This window comes from Dermacentor variabilis, chromosome 7 (genome assembly GCF_050947875.1).
Source record: "Dermacentor variabilis isolate Ectoservices chromosome 7, ASM5094787v1, whole genome shotgun sequence".
NCBI lineage: Eukaryota > Metazoa > Arthropoda > Arachnida > Ixodida > Ixodidae > Dermacentor > Dermacentor variabilis.
Genome location: NC_134574.1, coordinates 77,101,610 through 77,121,044, shown reverse-complemented (window position 1 = coordinate 77,121,044; position 19,435 = coordinate 77,101,610). Strand labels below are relative to the sequence as shown.

At 45.7% G+C, this 19,435-nt stretch overlaps 1 protein-coding gene across 2 annotated transcripts in view; it reads left to right on the top strand.

The window, feature by feature from the left end:
• LOC142587546 (peroxisomal ATPase PEX6-like) overlaps nt 1-19,435 on the top strand; it is a 91,934-nt gene that overhangs the window by 23,492 nt on the left and 49,007 nt on the right. For both annotated transcript variants that reach the window (XM_075698627.1, XM_075698626.1), the window contains exons 5-9: nt 1,762-1,898; nt 7,108-7,148; nt 7,849-7,894; nt 10,921-11,014; nt 13,543-13,694. In XM_075698627.1, coding sequence (XP_075554742.1) covers nt 1,762-1,898; nt 7,108-7,148; nt 7,849-7,894; nt 10,921-11,014; nt 13,543-13,694 — 470 coding nt within the window. The remainder of the gene's footprint in view (nt 1-1,761; nt 1,899-7,107; nt 7,149-7,848; nt 7,895-10,920; nt 11,015-13,542; nt 13,695-19,435) is intronic.

Sequence of the window (19,435 nt, the reverse complement as noted above, 5' to 3'; positions counted from 1 at the left end):
CGAATTTTCTGTCGGGGCATCGCTCACCTTACAGAGCGCGAAGATTGGCCTGAAAATTTGCATGCAGTTGTATGCGTGCCACCTCTTCTGGGCAGTGAGCCTCGAGATGCCATCGAGAAAAGAATGGGTAATTTCCAAGTCTTCGTACTTGGTCTTTGCAATGAAGGACCAAGTGGTCGTGATACAATCACGACCACGAGGCCGTACTTATTGGCCCAAGCTCTCATACAGTTTGGGTGACTGGGTCGGCATAGATGGCATGATGGCGACAGCATGACGAGTGTATGACCACAAGGCTGGAATGACGACAATGGAACGACCACAACAGCATCTCGACCAGGAGCACATGTACCTAGCTGCCCAAACAGGTAGACGACTTCTGCAACTGGGTTGGCGTAAGAGGCTAGATTGACGCACGGACAGACGGGCATATGTGCATGCGTGCAGGCTCAAAACCGCTGAAGTAGCAAGGAATGCTATTCGCATTAATAATGGACCACTGGACCCGGTATTCTGTGACCCTGCACAGCAGCAAGCACCGATTGTCATCACCTTACTGCTGTTGTCAGATACACACTGTCATCTCACACACTCTTTCTTGTTTACACATATATGTTGGTCTATCTTGTTAGCATAACTCGAAATGATCCAGTCACCTGCAAAAGGCTTCCCCTGACATTGATACCCACAGTGAATGGGATCTACGGTTTTTTTAAATGCAATTATCATTCTTAGGATACCTTGCACACTTTCTTTTATGTTTGTCTCTCTGTTCTAACTGTTTTTCCACCAACTTGTGGCACTGGGTAGTCCATGGTCCATGGCAGAGCATATTGCTGCTGAGCTGTGGGAACAGGGCTTGAAACCAGCCGTTGGACCAACTTAGGTCGCTGGGTATGCGCCGGGTCACTGGCCATGCGGCACTGGTTATGGCTCTTCAACGGGCCTCTTGGACGCCAACTTGAGTCACATGTGTCACGGGTATGCGGCACCAGGGTAGGCATCGCTCTGCGATGAGAAAAAAAAACAACTCCTTTAAAATTTCTTTGGTGCTGGGTGGAACTGAACCCGCGTCAGGTATTCTATCAGACAATCTTGCTTGAATATAGTATATTCAGAATCTTGTCACTCGTGGGCTTCGTGGCGGCACCGCTAGATGACACAACGTTTACAGAGGAATGGGCGAGAGAGGAGAGTGGATGCATACATTGAATGCAGAGGAGGGTATGGCGAAAGCGTGAGAAGAAAAGTGCAGTGCCGTAACAGTGGCTACGAGACGGCGCCAGAGTAACGCGTGTCGTCTGGGTGTTTTGTTGGCGGCGGCTTCTGCGAATCAGGCCCACGCGTCATCACCCATGCGCTGGCCCCACGTGCTGACTCTCGCAATCTCTCGATTAGCGAACCAATTGTGTGCCCAAACGCGCCGCATGAGACAGATTGACCAAGTCGGCCAATAATCACGAAATGAAAATGCGTATAGAGCTGTGCTCAAATTTCTCTTAGGGAGTATCGTAATCGTTGGCGAATTTTTTAACACATGATTACCATATGTTTGTTAACATGCATTTACCCACTCCTGCTTAAGATCTCATTAGATACTATCAGTAACTGAAAATAAATAAACGAATAAATGCATGATGCATTTTGGTGGTGGCAATACTGTGTTGCTACATAGCCTCAATACTCATCACATTAACATTGACGTTTAAAGTGAGAGGGGTTCTGCCGGAATATTTTTCTTGCATCTTCTCTGTTTCATAGGAGGCCCTGGCTGGTTCCAGCAAAGGCAGTCCGCCAGTGTCGGCGCACGAGTTCAACCTGGCCATTGTGCGTAGCCCCGCTTACAGCAGCACTATTGAATGCACAGAACTGCTGAGGGATCACTTCTCAAGGCCTCGGTAAGAGAAGTGTGTGTGTATGCCGGTTGTTACACTACGGAGTGACATCTATCGCGGGTTCCTCTGGCTTGTCACATGTGTACCAGCATGCCTTGCCATAGAATTCCCGTTATTGTGTCATCATGGTTCATGTCATATAATGCCCGAGCCCAGGTTCAGTGCTTATCGTCGGTCCTAACAAAGCAAGATTAAGGGCTAGTTGGCAATACATTGTCGAAGTTGGCACTCTGTTTCGAAGTACAAAACATGCACTCGTAACCATATAGTGCATCGCACGTAAAAGCAAGATATTAATGTATGTAAATAAATTAGATGTAACAGCTAGTCTCATAGTCTTATGCCACAAAGTATGATACACTTTTGCGGACAGTTGCCTTTGCGCCATTAAACATCAAATATTCATTCATTTTGCGGCCAGCGGCCATGCCACATCACTTGTGCTCGCGACAAAATCTTAGTACACCACATACTGGAAGCGCAAAGGTGCACGAGTGGTTTCTATGGCTGACAGTGGATCAGCGCGCACGAGCTCTTGTTTTAGGCTTTTAGATAATCAAAACAGCGATGGTGATGGCCTCAGTTAATGCCGTTTCGAACCTGTGGTCTCGGGAAAAAAAGTCAGGAATATGAGAGAGCAAAGGGTTTTAGCAGCCAAAATTTCAGACGTTTTTATACGTTGGCTCTATGGGATACGTGATGGTGCCACAAAGGCGTCCAAATCATCGGGCATATCTGAAAAATCGAGCATTCGAAAAATCAGTCGTTGACTGTATATGTATAGCAGTTATTCTGGAGAAACCGTCACAGCTCAAAAAATAACTGCACTGTAAGATGCACGTAGTCACACTTGATGACTGCACTACTACTGCAGTGTTGCCTGCTAAGTATGTAACAGAGTATATGCTAAAATCATTTTATCTCGGTATGGACAATAAAGCACTTGTAGATGCACTTGGTCAAAGACAACTAACTAGCCAAGGAGCATTCAAGGTGTATGCACAAAAGCTACGTCCAGTCTTATTGTTACTGTTGCTCAGTTCATTCCCTTGTGCCTTTACTTCTTGGGCTAAGTAGCATATTTTCATGTATACGTTGTATTACCTCTTGCCATGGCCGCTTTTCACTGGATTATCACTGTTGTTAAGTTATTGCTTGTTGCAGGATTCACCTACTGTATGTGTGAAATTTCTTGAATGCTGTCACTAATTGTATAAGAGGTGTGTCTAATTAGATTACAAGCATTGTGCAAATAGTGTTGTACATTCTTGAGTACAGTAGAAACTCGTTCATATGTATTAATAGAAAAATACTTCAGAATAAGCAATGTATTAGACTAGTATTGCATGAAATAAGTCTTGTAGTTTTAGCGGCAGTTTAAAATTCAGTAAACATTTGCTTACTAACGAAACAAACATGGTTTCGCGTGCCCAGAGACACGCATAAACAAAATTCACTCGATGACTGCGAGCACTCACCGGTGCAACACTGGCATCATGAGACGCACTGAAAATAGGGAGTGCGCATGCTTGTTCCAAAGCAAGCATTCTGTGCTGCCGCTCGCTTTGCCACTTCAACAGTGCTGCGCCTCCAAAACTCTACAGCTAGTGTGACCTCTAACACCGGGTGGACAAGAAGACAGTAGCATGAAGCCATGAGCTTTCTTGGCTTGTCCTTGCATGCTAGCGCTTTGTCCTGGTACCTTCAGCGGGACCTCTGACACATGGTGCATGCACCGCGGGGGCTCAGACATGTCACCTTCAACATTTAGCGCTTGGAAAGACGATGTACAGTCAACAGCAAAAGTTTACGGGATGCAGTTTCCCCTTCAAATGTGAATTCCTGCAATGTTAAAGCATGACATTTCGTATTTAATGAATCGCTATGTAGGTGGAGAAGGCTACTACATGCTGGAACATTTATTTCGAGGCTGTGTGACCACGCTTCGCGAGAATTCAGCTTCTTAGCAGATCTTGTGTCCAGCAAACTTTTGCGGTTGACTGTACATCAAGCCACCACACTTCGCCACTAGACATGACCAGGGCACATGGGCCAAACTGGCTCTGCATGTTTGCAATGGATACTGCTAGTCCAAGCTCACTAACTATGTCTATGCACTTTCTCTTTGGATTCTGCTTGACAACAACTAGTACCGTATTTACTTGAATCTAACATGACCTCGACTGTAACGTGAGGGTCGACTTGCCCGAGAATCAAGTCATCATCTGTTCCGTTGAGCTCATTTGGGATTAAACACTTCATTAAAGTCCGCACAACCATTTCATTCAGGGGCAGTACCAGGTCACTATGCGGTCCACAGAGCATTTCCGACTGGCCTCGCTTTTAAAAGAGGGCCTCTGGCTGGTTCGGCCATCCGTGAATCATCAGCTCATTGACATCAAGCCACTGAGCTGCAGCGGAGTTTGCCAGCTCCTTGGCCATCGAGGAATCCCAGCTCCTCAACCATCAAAAAAGGTTGCAGGGTGCTGCAGCACCGTAAGCATAACGCCAGTCACAAGCACAGTGAAAATGGCATCAATTCGAAGAAAAAAGCAAGTTTTTACTTCGGTCGAGTTGTCTATGGATTGGATCGAGACCTAAAGGTGCAGGTTGCCAGCGTAACACTTAAAACCGCAAGATTTAAAATATTTTAAATGGTCAATTGTACTGTTATTTGAATGTAACACGTGGGTCAAGTTCAAGCAACGAAAATCATGAAAAAGAACTTGTGTTACAGTTGAGTAAATACGGCATATTCAGCCATTTCTTGAGGGACAAAAGATTGCGCTTTCTCGACATCATTGCTGCAGCTATTGAACAGGCCATCGCAAGTGTAATTATGTGCGAGCACTGGCAAGGCAAGGACTTGTGCCTGTTGTCGGCTACAGTTCAGGTGGTGTCCGAGTTCCTCCTGCAATGTTTCTATTTATTTGATCATGTTCCCCATGCTAGTACACTTGTGACGGTCGTCTCAAATATATTTTTACGATGTCCTAGTCTGTCAGTAGTTATTCAAACAGCTTTTTTGCTAGACAACAATATATTTCTCAAAGGCAATGTTACAGTGCCGGCCGACAGAGCTTAGTCCAGCGCGGTGCGAGTTTTTCATGCGCAATTCTACACTCTGCAGCAGTAGCTCGCATGGATAATAACAGCATAAATGCAATAACATAGGATAGAACAATCCTGTTAAGCAAACATACTTGCAGTGGTGCAACAAGGATGTAACAGACACTGGCTATATGTGACTCCTACAATGTTTGCTTGCTGAAGAGCATTACTTGCTGCGGTGCTCCTTGCTGTCGCAGAGCGCTGGTTGCTTGCTCCTGGGTGGTGTAAGCAGAATTTCGCCTTGAGGAGTGCAGCTAAGCATTTGCTGCAACCTGCCAGTTTTGGTTTCGTGCACTCTGATGGTCGAAATTTGTTGTGCCACAGTTTCGTGAGCAGTCTCATTTTACTAGATCCAAAAGTTTATATGGCTTGTGCGCGAAGCTCACTTCAATTTCCAAATTACGATGACGTAGTTTAAAAAGTGATTCATAGATGTTTTTTAATTAGCAACTATTTACCACGCATCACCCATCACCCGTCAAATAACCAGAAGAATAAGAATGGGCTGGGGTGCGTTTGGCAGGCATTCTCAAATCATGAACAGCAGGTTGCCACTATCCCTCAAAAGGAAAGTGTATAACAGCTGTGTGTTACCAGTACTCACATATGGGGCAGAAACCTGGAGGCTTACGAAAAGGGTTCTGCTGAAATTGAGGACGACGCAACGAGCTATGGAAAGAAGAATGATGGGTGTGACGTTAAGGGATAAGAAAAGAGCAGATTGGGTGAGGCAAGAAACGCGGGTAAACGACATCTTAGTTGAAATCAAGAAAAAGAAATGGGCATGGGCCGGACATGTAATGAGGAGGGAAGATAACCGATGGTCACTAAGGGTTACGGACTGGATTCCAAGGGAAGGGATGCGTAGCAGGGGGCGGCAGAAAGTTAGGTGGGCGGATGAAATTAAGACGTTTGCAGGGACAACATGGCCACAATTAGTACATGACCGGGGTAGTTGGAGAAGTATGGGAGAGGCCTTTGCCCTGCAGTGGGCGTAACTAGGCTGATGATGACCCGTCACCCCATGGTCGCCACCACTGATGGCACGTCTCCGAAGGAACCGTCCTTTTATTTCAAAAATGCTGTATTTAAATATTAAGGTTTTCGTAGAAACACCCGGTATGCCCCGATTATATACCCCGAGCATGCTCGAAGGGAACGTGAGCGCACAGCAGCCGAGTGAGTCGGAGCGGGTGGCATTTCGGCCGTGACGTCATTCACGAGTAGGTGTCGTTACAACTTCTCGACACTAATACCGGAAGAGAAAATTTATTGCGTCGCAGCATTTACACGTGAGACAGGTAGGTCAGTATTGCCGGAAAGTTGTAGCAGTAGGCGGCTACTGCTCTCAGTTACACACGTTGCACCTTTTCTTGTTCACCTGGAATCTAGCGACTGAAAGATGGGCCATACGATCGCAGTTTGCCAATGTACTGAACGTTGGTGCTGAAAGATTGGATTTTTGGGAGCATGTGAACTGGTAAAAAAAAAGCGTATAATGACTTAGTCATATGTAGGTGTTTGCTATTGATAACATTGTCACCGGGAAATCTTGCTAAATGGGAGTGTGTCAATGAAGTTCTTCTGCACATATGAGTACCAGCAGTTAAGTTGGAATGCAGGCTGAGACATGTCTAACTAGCAGCCGAACATGAGACGTGAGAGAACATTCAACAATAGACTATGCTTGCCATCATGGTTATTTTAGGGCCTTTCTGTGTACAAGTGAAATTAAATGAAATAAAATGAAATTAAAGTTAGATTCTTAACTCGCACTTTGGTCAGTATTTCTAGTTCTGCGCCGTCACTACAACTTGGCAAAAGCATATTTTTAGGGGCAGTTTTTACTGGGATTTCCAGTTACCAATATTTTCCTGGTAACCATAAAGGTGTTGTACAGGCCAAGTTGTTGCCCGATAATTGATGCTGCCCATTATAGCTAACATTATTTCTAGGCAAGCTGACGCTGTTAATGCGTGCGTGTGGACATAAATATTTGACCGTGACTTACTGTCATGGCCTTGATAGCGTGACAATCTGGTGACCTTTGCTTGAATGAAAGACATTCTAAAATTTTTTGTGCCATCTCCTGATATTCCAGGTACATCTGTAACGGGGACATCGTCACCATCAACCTCCATGGTGGGTGACCCTCTGCATGTTTTTCTTAGTGTCGCTGACAACTTTTGAAACTGAACTAGTACAGTATACCATCTTAACAAAAAACTGCGCGAGAAAGGCGTAGACGAGATAGAGAGAAACGACAAACATGCGTCTCTATCTCGTCTACGTCGTTATGTGTCAGCAGAGCTGGGACAATGAATGCATTGAGTACATGTTATCCCCCTTTGGCGTCGCCGCCAATGGGGACTCCAACAAGCCGTGCTCGATATGTGGTGTCGCAGCCAGTGGTAAATTGAGTGCCGTTTCGCTGCTATAGACGCAGGACACTGGCCTTTTCACTCAATGAGCCATTTATGCTTCTACATCAAAAAGAAAATTGGGCTAAAAACCGCATTCCGCCAAAGTAGGGGTGGGGGCCGTACTCGAGGGCAGGCCTTACACGAGTAAATATGGTACAATATGACGAATACCGGATATAACGAAGAGGTTTCCACTTCAGATGCGATTTCAGTACAACTAGGTTTGACTGTGCTCCACATGGAAGTTTTCCGTTCAGTGTCTATGCACCTGCTGTGGCCATGAATCAAACTCCTGATTGTCCCAGTGGCTGTGAGGTTTCTCTTCAGCCATAGCTGATGCTACAACCATAAGCTACAATACTGTGTTCATTTCGGACATTCAACTGGCAGATGCGTCTTTCCATTTTTCTTGTTTCCAGGTTCACCCTGCTCTGAGGAGTACCTCCCCGATGGTTCATCGCAAAGGTGCGCCCTGTTTTTTTCTGAGTGTTTTGTGAAGATATTGTGTGCATTGACAATCCATTTGCATGCGTTGCTGTCAAAGCACCGGTAGTGGCAGCTTACTTGGTTGGGCAAGCCAGTTCAGGTGCTACACCTCAATTTAGCGTCTTGAGGAGTATTATGTTAATGTGGTTTGCTATTATAGGCTCACGTCTACAGCTTCTCAGTGAGCTTTATACCAAGTTTCTGTATGAAGACTACTGAAAATTTATATGATTTGATGAAATTATAGGGTTTTACGTGCCAAAACCACTATATAATTATGAGGCACTAAAAATTTATATGGTAGAGGCAGGTCACATTGTTTTCTACTTAAAGATGGCTGCTCAAAAGGCAAAAAAAAAAGGAGAAATAGAAATTTAGTTGCTACAGATTACTTTTACAAGCCGAGTAGTCAAGAAACTAACTAGTGAATTCGTGTAGCATATTTATTGTTCTTTTCTTCGCCTTTGCCTACGATGTACTTGATTTGTAAATGTTCATTTGTGTTTGTGATGTATGCAAAGAGAGGCAATCCCAATAATCCTCACTATGTTGCCATAACTTTTGTGTGTCGTTTTGCCTTCTTTTTCACTGCATTCAAGTGCAGCATGTATTTAAACATGTTTTTTCGAGCTTCTGTGCTAAGCAGTACACTAATTAGTACTTTCATTTTTTGGATATGAAAGGGTCTAGGCTAGATAGAAAAAAAAATATACATATATATTTTTTTTTGCTCAGATGCTGGCGTTTAGCGAATAAGCAACTTCAATTACGAGGGGGTACCATGGATATTTAAAAAAAAAACTGTATATATATATACTTATTTAACAAAACAACTTTATCACCTTCAAGTACTCTCCATTACACTTTATACGTTTTTCAGATCTGTGATTCCGTTCTTGGAGGCATTTTTGAAACTCGTCTGTTTTGTAAAATGCACACATTTTTGTTTAACATTTTCGTCCATTTGTAAAGTTGACGGGCCTCAACTAGGTTTGTGGTGGATCTATATTTCCCCTCTTTTGAACCAAGAAAACCACTTGAACGCTTGAGTTTTTTCCATAGCTTGAATTAGGAAGGAACAGCGCCAACTAAGACGATCACAAGTGGGGAGAACGACACAGGACAAGCGCTTGTCCTGTGTCGTTCTCCCCACTTGTGATCGTCTTAGTTGGCGCTGTTCCTTCTTAATTCAAGTATGCACCATCTAGCCCAAATGAATGTTGTCCTGAACTATGTTCCGAAAACACAGGGCCCTTTTTTATGTGATGGCGCTTGTCCTGTGTCGTTCTCCCCACTTGTGATCGTCTTAGTTGGCGCTGTTTCTTCCTAATTCAAGTATGCACCATCTAGCCCAAATGAATGTTGTCCTGAACTATGTTTCCCGTAGCACCATCCTTGTAAGTAGTACCTAACATCTCAACAGTTTCTACGGCATTTTTCCTAGCAAGGAACAAAGTTTCACAGCCGCACGCTGTTCACTTGAATTGTCCTTCACAAAGAAAGAAGCACGCAAAACTGCTTTCACAAAAATAAAGCCGTACTAAGAGAAAACCTCCCAGGAGAAGCCACTGGGTGCAATTAACTAATGATGATGATGATGATGATGATTTATTGGCATCCGCTTTGAAATGGGGCGGTGACAAATGGTCACCTAGTCTGCCTGAGTTACTCAGATCTGCTATACATACTTCTGATTCTAGCATTTTCGTGTATGTACACCTCCTTAATGCTTTTTCTGTTTCTCGAAATGACGAGTTGCTCGACGCTTCTATAGAGGGAGGAATGCGCAGTATGGTAGCTCTGCCCCGCACAGCGCTATTCCCATTTCTTTTAGGGGCCCCCTCATAATTCTCATGTTCGAAAAGCGTTGCAGGACCCCTTTCATTTCGTCGGCCTCATTGCTGCTGCTGTTTCTTTTTTTTTTGTGTGTGTGTGTGTATGTGTGTAAATTTTGCGTTCCAGAATGTGGTACCACATCAGTGCTTTTAGTGGGGTAATGGCATGAAGCTGTAATTGTATACAATCTACTTGGCCATTTCACTAAAGAATATTTAAAATAAAGTTGCTATAGCGGAGACGATGTCCTACAGGTGAAGCTGAACTGCTTCTGTCTTACCTAGAATGTTAACATATAGTGGAGAATATAGGAATTTTTTTTTATTCCCAGTTCGTATGGCTATTAAGATGCCTAATTTCATTTTCTGGATGCTGCTCGACGTGTTTGTGTCACTGGTTTTAGGTTAAAGCATGAATGTCCTGGCAAATTTTATGGGATATATCCATATCAATACTCAGATAAGGGTTGCTGTATACTATTCTCATGTAAGGGTCGCACTTCCTTAAATTAAAATAAATTTGGGCCTGTATTTTGTAAGTGTGCCCCCATACGGCACAAACTGTGGTGCACTGGGAAACGAGTTTTGGGATGACGCCAACGGTTAGGCCACCGAGTTTCTCCCAAGGTATTATCAACTGTGGTAACAACCAAAGAAACGACCTATAGGGATCTGTGTACTGTGTGAAGACACTGCTGCATGGCCGCAACTAACGAGTTGCACACTACGAAATAGGAGATGCAGCCCATACATGAATAGCTTTTTTTTTTCTGAGATATTTAGGCTCAAATATAGGGATGCAGCCCTTAGACATGTGTGGCTCTTATGCAAAAGTGTGCAGTACGTTTTAGCCAGAAACGGCAAGCTTTTATTTTAAAATTAGCATTGATCCTCAGTGAGCTAGAACATCTGACCTCGGTAGGCTCCAACTGGTGCAGCTATTTTTCAGAGGTGAAGTATGGCGCAACACTGGCTTCACTTCTGCTAGTAAACTGTGGAGGCTGCCACTCTGGCAACCTTTATTTTAGTATGTCCTGGCATTTTGCTCGATCGATTATGTGCCTCGATTTCCATTCCGTCAGTATCAGAGCGAAGAGTTGTGGGCTGGTGAGAGTGCCTCCGTGTGGACTGCAATAGCTGCTGTCCCGATCTTTCTACATTCTCTTCCAGGAATCACGTTGTGTTCTTCAAAGCCACTCACCTGGTTGGCCCAGACAACAGTGCTCCTGGCTATTTCTGCGACACCAACACCAGGCTTTATCAGGTGAACCTCCCACCATTACTCTCCTCTGCAAGCCCATATCAGCTATATTAGCCATTTTTCTTGGACTCCGCTCTGCTCTAACCAGTGCAAATTAGTTGCCAAATACACATTATAATTTGTCGATTTGTGTACCAAACAACTCTTCCGAATTATCTTCTAATGTATGACTTTTAACCATTTTGTATGGTCGTACAGCTGAGAAAAGTGTCCCCTGAGCCGAATGTGGCTATAGCTGTGGCTATGGCTATGACAGTGGCTATAGCACTGCACTACTGAGCGTAAGGTCATGGGTTCGATCCCAGCCGTGGTGGCTGCATTTTGATACGGGCAGAATGCAAAAATGCTTGTGCGCCTTGCATTGCAGGCACGTTAAAAAACCCTAGGTGGTCAAATTCAATCCTAAGTCTCCCTACTAATCAGATCATGGTTCTGGCACATAAAATCTAAGATTGTTTTCCTTTTACGTGTCCCGCAGAAGTCGAACCTTTCAATTGTGTGAGGATCGTACCTGCCGACTCTCCCAAATTTTTCTTGATGTGTTCCCACTTTTGGGCTTGTTCTGCGATTTTACAAATGTTGCGTCATGTTTTACGAAAAATAAATTGCATCCACGAAAAAGCTTTAAAGGTGTTGAAAGGTTGGGCGCAGTGCAAGATTGCGAAAATACAAATGCAAGCAAAGAAATTGGGACGGTACTTGTGCTGCCATCTCGTTGCATTTTAGTATGCCACACACCAGAAGAGTACTTGCTTCGAGCAAGTTTATTCTGTATAGTTCCTATCCTAAAACAGATAAAATCAGTAGCAGCAGTGTCGCTGAAGATCTAATCTGATCTGAAAACGATGTGTTGCTCGTCAGTCTCTGCATTTAAAAAAAAAAATTTTCTGGCCCTTGTGCCAAAAAACAATATCTATCAATCAATTTTTTAAAAATTTCCTGCTGCTTGTGTGCTGCGCCTAGAGGCAAGTTGTCGTCATAGGCAGGCGTACTCGCTCACGGGTACGCTGGCTCATACGTGCTCCAGACTCGTTTCACAGCTATTCCATGGAACATTAGCGATTGATGAAGAGTGTGAGTGGACGTTAGCGTAAACGAGAGTCGGTGCTGGTTGACACGAGTTAGGAACAAAAGTTGGTTACTGTGACTTTGAGTGGGTGCGAGTCGGTGACAGTAAGTGCAAAACAGAAATAACTGTGAATGCAAGCAAGTGTTGAGTGTGAGTCGGCGTGAGCAGGAACAGGAGTGAGTGCCGACGAATGTGGGTGTACGTGAGGGTGAGGGAGTACGTTGCGTGTGAAATTATTCGCAAGGGAGCACGAGCGAGCGAGTGTCCGTTTATGCAGCCAATCTACGGTCATCGTTAAATGCGTCCTGAAACACTTTTCTGACTAATCGTAGAATGGCTCCACTATTAAGGAACGTCTCGTCAACCTCGTGCCAGCACGCACAGCCAATGCATCTACGCACTGTGCAAAGATGAGAAAAAAATTTAGATTTTTTTTGGATCGCATACGTGTATGTTTTTCTTTATTGAACTAAAGATTAGCAATTGTGTATTACTCACAATGCTCTCGTGATCACGAAATCAGCCAATAGTGTTGGTGGGCCAGCTGCTTTCGATGACACTGCATGACGGCATCGTGGAAGGGAGAGCAAGCAATATTTTGTGGTTTGGACACAAGGTTGTAAGTTCCCTGCCGCGTGCAGTGCGCTAATGTTTGACTCACATTTTCATAGCAGCCTCTGCGACATTCAGCAAAGTTTGTTTACTACGTTCAAGAAGTGTTTCAGGGCCCATTTAATAAAGCGCGTGTATTCCGCAACAGGCGGGTGCTTAAGGCAAAGCTTCAAAAAATGCATGCTACATTAATGTCACCCCCCCCCTCCCCCCATTCATATCCCTGGGATTTTTGTAAATTTACCAAATTGACAAATTAGCAAGAATAGCAAAGATATTGTTTGCTCCAACCACATACAAAAAGAAAAAGAAAAGTGACTGCACTGCTAAGCGCGAGGTCACGAGATCAAATCCTGGCCACCGGGCCGCATTTCGATGGCAGTGAACTGCAAAAACACCCGTGTACCGCGCATTAGGTGCACGGTAAAAAAAAACCCCAGGTAGTCAAAAATAATCTGGAGTCCCTCACTACGGTGTCCCTCATAATCAGATCATGGTTCTGGCACGTAAAACCCCAGGATTTAATCTCAATATTTTTTAAAGAAAGCCAGACGTTGTAGCTCAGCCGAATCGAGTCAACAAATAGTCTGCCTTCAATTACTGCCAAGACATCATCATGACAAGACACGACATAAAGACCCACGGACTGATATTTCATGTAAAAATGCACATACAGTTGGTTCTGTCAACCACTTCTTTCTGATAGTGGTAAAGAAAAGTTTCAGTTGTTTTGACCTGATTACTGCTTAGGTGTTCCCTCTAATGGTGGACCACGCTGTACAGTGGGATTCGACAGACTTGAGAATCTCCTCATTCGCTGCTCGTCTCGTTGCTACTCTTTTCCTTCAAGGCTGGCAGCAAGGGTTGCTACGTGCCTGCTGCCATGGCGACCTACCACGGAAAGTGGGCCCCCCACCCTGTCTGGGACGCGCCCCAGCCCCCGCATCTGGCACCCGCGGTCGAGCGCCTGCAGTCCATCCTGCTGCCTTTCCTGCAGTCGGGGTGAGTGGCGTCGGGCGAGTGGGTGTGAACCCTAGTGACGCAAAGCTATCAATAGTACCATTGATATAATCGAAGTCATTATCGAACTATCAGTTATCAGTACATACCTTTAATAGCGCACTAATAATATCAATAGTACTTATCAAGCGCACTATAGATAGTGTTATCAGTTGTGCACGTTTTGTGCATTTCTTGGAAGATATGACATCCACAGTTTCTGGTGACCACTTTGCAGCCTGCACTTCACAGTATCATGTTCGTAATGATCAAAATGCGATTGTGAGTACATAGCCTCATGGATAGCTCGGGTGGTATACTTATGGATAACCTTGTGGCCATGCAGGCAATGAAAGCATTGGAGATTGCTTCGTGGTTCTTCAAAGCAGTCCAGGCCAGTCTGATAATCAAGTTGAATGTTATAAAATAACATTAGTTTAATATTGCTACGGGATAGTATTTCCAATGACGAAGAGCCGAGCAGTAAGAAGATGACGACGACGACGATTGAAAGCTAGCACAGGCTGTTGCCTCTTGGCCAACTGCGGCGTATTGCCTTGTAAATATACTTGTAAATAGCTTTTCGTCGGTGTCTTCCTACGTAACATATCTGGTGGAGGTGGATGTTCCATGTACCTCGTCACGGAGCTTCGCAGTGGATGGTACGTCGAGCCTTCCTTCATGGCTCCCGGCGACTTACGTTGACTTCGTGTCATCCCCACCAGTCCCCGACGGTCACTACATCGCAGCTCCTATGCAAGACGTCCTCCTTACACACGGGATCACAGTACCTCATACAGTTTTATCTATTACGGCGAATTGCATCTGCCTGCCAGTGGTCAATTTTGGCTTGACGACACAAGTGCTGCCACGCAGGATGTCTCTGGCCTAACTTTGCTCATTCGAGGATCACTCTGTAGCATCGATTTCAGTAGACGACAATTCAGCCGATCCTCGTCTACCATCGCAGTCAGCAATTTGTACCATCGCCAACTTACAGAAAATGATCGCACCCGACACGCCGTCCGAGCACGCTCGTGCGCTCTACCACGTTCTGATTTCCTACCAATATATTCTTTACTTTAACGATCGTCCTTTGGCCTGAACAACAGCTGTTAAACATCGCATTAATACCGGCGATGCCTCTCCTATTCATCGCCGCCCGTATCAAGTATCACTGGCTGAGCGTCAAGTTATTCACACCGAAGTTCGCAAAATGCTTGCCAAGAACATTATTGAACCGTCATGTACTCCATGGGCGTCACCTGTTGTGCTGGTAAAAAAGAAGGATGGCTCATGGCGCTTTTGCGTGGATTATCGGCACCTTAACAGTGTTACCAAAAAAGACGTGTATCCCCTACCTCAGATTGATGACGCCCTTGACTGCCTCCACGGTGCTCGCTATTTCTCCTCTATTGACCTTCGCTCCGGCTATTGGCAGATTGCCGTGGACGATCTCGACCGGGAGAAGACTGCCTTTGTAACACCCGATGGTCTTTATCAATTCATAGTGATGCCGTTCGGTCTATGTAACGCTCCTGCCACTTTTGAACGCATGATGGACTCCCTTCTTCACGGTTTCAAATGGTCCACGTGCCTGTGCTACTTGGACGACATTATAGTATTCTCCCCAACATTCGCTACGTACCTCGAGCGCCTCTCAGCAGTCCTGAATGTATTTCGGCGAGCCGGTCTGCAACTCAACGCATCGAAGTGCCAATTCGGCCGTCGCCAGATTACCGTCCTTGGACATCTCATTGACGCGAACGGAGTGCAACCGGACCCAGGCAAGATCCATGCTGTTACGCACTTCCCTGTTCCAAAATGTGTCAAGGACGTGCGCAGCTTCATCGGCCTTTGTTCCTACTTCCGCCGTTTCGTGAAAAATTTCGCGGCCATAGCACGACCACTAACTGAGCTTTTGAAAAAAGACGCCCCTTTCCAGAGGGGCGATCACGAGGCGTCTGCATTCTCGCTTCTAATCGACATTCTCACAACGCCTCCCGTTCTGGCCCATTTCGATCCTTCTGCGCCTACTCAAGTCCGTACTGATGCCAGCGGTCACGGAATTGGCGCAGTATTGGCACAACGCCAGCGTGGCCACGACCGTGTTATTGCTTACGCCAGCAGGCTCCTCTCGCCTGCGGAGCGCAACTATTCCGTCACTGAGCGCGAGTGTCTGGCCCTAGTTTGGGCGGTTGCGAAGTTCCGCCCATACTTATATGGCCGACCCTTTTCCGTTGTCACAGACCATCACGCGCTTTGCTGGTTATGCTCATTGAAAGACCCTACAGGAAGACTTGGTCGCTGGGCCTTACGCCTCCAAGAATATTCGTTCTCTGTCACCTACAAATCTGGCCGACTACACAAGGATGCTGACTGCCTGTCTCGCTACCCGGTAGACGAGCCTGACGACGCCGACAGTAGTACCACCGACGGCATTTTCTCTGTGTCTGCCTTCGCTAACATCGCCGATGAGCAGTACCGAGACCTATCGCTGCGAGTACTCATCGAGCGTCTGTGCTCTACACCTACCGATGCATCCGTTCGCCGGTATGTCCTCCAGGGCGGCATTCTGTACCGAAGGAACTTCCTCCCTGATGGCCCTGATCTTCTTCTTGTCGTGCCAAAACATCTACAACAGACTGTGCTCTTTGAGATGCATGACGCACCCACTGCAGGACATCTTGGGGTAACCCGCACGTACGACTGAGTCCGCCGCCGCTTCTATTGGCCTGGTTTAGCTCGCTCCGTCCGACGCTATGTTGCTGCCTGTGATCCCTGCCAGCGTCGGAAAACACCTCAGGTGCTACCTTCCGGTCATCTCCAGCCGATCATCGTCCCTGTAGAACCGTTCTTTCATGTTGGATTAGACCTCCTCGGTCCCTTTCCCACGTCATCCTCTGGGAACAAATGGGTAGCCGTCGGAACTGATTACGCCAACCGATACGCTATCACGCGGGCTCTCCCTACCAGTTGCGCCACTGACGTCGCGGACTTTCTCTTGCGTGACATTATCTTAGTGCATGGTGCCCCGCGACAGCTGCTTACTGACTGTGGTCGTAATTTCCTCTCGAAAGTTATCGCCGACATTGTGCGTTCCTGTTCTATTCAACACAAGCTGACTACCTCATACCATCCTCAAATCAATGGCCTGACAGAGCGGTTAAACCGTACTCTTACCGACATGCTGTCCAAGTACGTTTCGAAGGACCACCACGACTGGGACGTTGCCCTTCCTTATGTCACATTTGCTTATAATTCTTCCTGGCACGACACCGCCGGATTTTCTCCATTTTATATACTCTACGGTCGCGAACCGACCTTGCCCCTTGACACGGTGCTTCCTCCTGCTGTGATCTCAACAACCGAGTATGCGCGCGACGCCATCGCCCTCGCCGACCATGCACGCCAGCTTGCCCGTGCTCGACTGACGGACTGTAAACCACGCAGCAGCGTTAGTACAACGCCCGCCACCGTGACGTTCAGTTTTCGCCTGGTGCACTCGTGCTCCTGTGGTCGCCCTCTCGTCACGTCGGACTTTCAGAAAAGCTCCTTTCACGATACACAGGGCCCTACCGCTGCGCCAGGTGACGCGTGTGACGTACGAAATTGCTCCTGTGAGCTCAACCTCGTCATCTACTCTGGCATCTAGTGATGTCGTGCACGTCAGTAGGCTCAAGGCCTACTACACTGCTTCAGAGTCTGGCCTTTAGTCGCTCCGGAATGGCGCTTTTGCCACCGGGAGAAGTGCTACGGAATAGTATTTCCAATGACGAAGAGCCGAGCAGTAAGAAGACGATGACGACGATTGAAAGCTAGCACGGGCTGTTGCCTCTTGGCCAACTGTGGCGTATTGCCTTGTAAATATACTTGTAAATAGCTTTTCGTCGGTGTCTTCCTACGTAACAATATTATGCTATTACATTAAATAGCAATAAGTAATGCCAAATTTACTATTGATGTCCATTAATTCAACTTTAGCAAAACTGAAAATATTTATTCTATCTGTTGGGTTGAATTCAAGCAGAGTAAAAAAAAAAACACTCAAACGCACTGCTGCTTCATTTTACAGTATTCACCTAATTCTAAGACGTTCCTGAACCTAATTCACACCCAAATTTTATACATTCAAAGCAGCAAACAAATGTAAAAATGACACTAGAGTACGTAAAAGACGTATAAACCTAACACTCAGCCGATTTTCGAACAACAAAAATCTAGCATGCCTTTGATTCTGGCAATCAGAAGAAAGGAAAGCACGTTGTTGGGCGAGTCGGTCGTACATACTTAAAGAAGGGAATTGCGCTAAAAAAGACACGGACGAGTAAGGATTTGCGCCCATCCGTGTCCTTACTCGTCTGTGTCTTTTTTAGCGCAATTCCCTTCTTTAAGAAGAAAGGAAACCTGAGAAGCTTACATTTACAGAATGGAAACTTGTTTACGCCTAATGTCCATGGTCATCACTCTCAGATGACAGTTTGTTTATTTTTTATTGTTTATGTACTACAGCATGTCATCCGCTTTATGGCCCGTTGCACATTTTATGCTCAGCATTATTGAACAACTGTGCAACAATAGAAAATGTGGCGGTGGCCCACACTTAGACTAACCACTTCGCTAGTTCATGATGCAATGCATGGTATTCTTTAGAACGTCAAAAACATGTGAGATGACTTGTTGCCTCTAGCTTTGCATGTAAAGTAATCTTTTGATCTTTTTAGTGAGCTTTTGTAACGACAGACCGAAGGCAGTGTGCTGTAATCACCATCTGCACGAGAACTTTCTTTGTCACCATCTTTTGTTGTCAATGGCAATGGGGCCGGCTCCAGCACTGTCTGTTGAGACTGTGGTTTTGCACCTGGTTGCACTGTGCAGGCACTATTGCCAGATTTTCTTGGAAAAGAAAAGTGTGCTTTAGAAACGGGTAAATGCAGTAATCATTCACACTGTGAGCTGCCATTTTCACTTGAATACCTCCTTAGGGCAGGCCGAGAATAGGCATTGTTGGTGGGAGATCACGTGACTTTGACACAACACTTTCATAGCGCCGCCAGAACAGATGCTGCAGCCACTGGCGTTCGCAACTGGGGTCACGATTTTGATCAAGTGCACATGTGCCAACCGGTCAAGTTTTAATTATCCGGTGAGGGCCAATTCTAGGATAGAAATAACGGGAGTTCTGGCCCACAGAAATGCACGGGCACTGGCCAAGAGCTTCGGTTGGTATCGAAATAAGTGAAAAATCAAATTAGCTGGAGTTGAAAGATCAAAACTCTATTGTAATAATAAAACACATTGAAACACCGGACGCGTAAGGCGTGGCAGCAATGGGCAGAACAGGCCAGCAATTGTCCAGTGCCAGCTCTAATTTGCATTGGCTGATCATATGCACACTAAGTGGGTGCTGGTGTATTATGAATGCATTGCAGCACTACATCATCCGTCAATGTGGTGCCGCTGCGCTGATGTTTCGTCTGTCGCCAAAATTCCTTGTCCCAAGGGTGTTCGTTCCAAAGAGCATGCAGCAGCGTTGGAAGTATGCATCATTACGAACCTAAGTGAGCAAGAAAGTGGCAGCCCCCCCTAAATGGGAGAACAGAAGAAAACCATAACCAAGGCAGTGGAATGGCACCAGAAGCATCAGAGCAATGCAACACATGACTCCAGCATTAGTGAGGGTCTTCATGAAAAGTGACGGCCAACAACTCGTGATACTCTTAACTCCACAACTAAAGAATTGT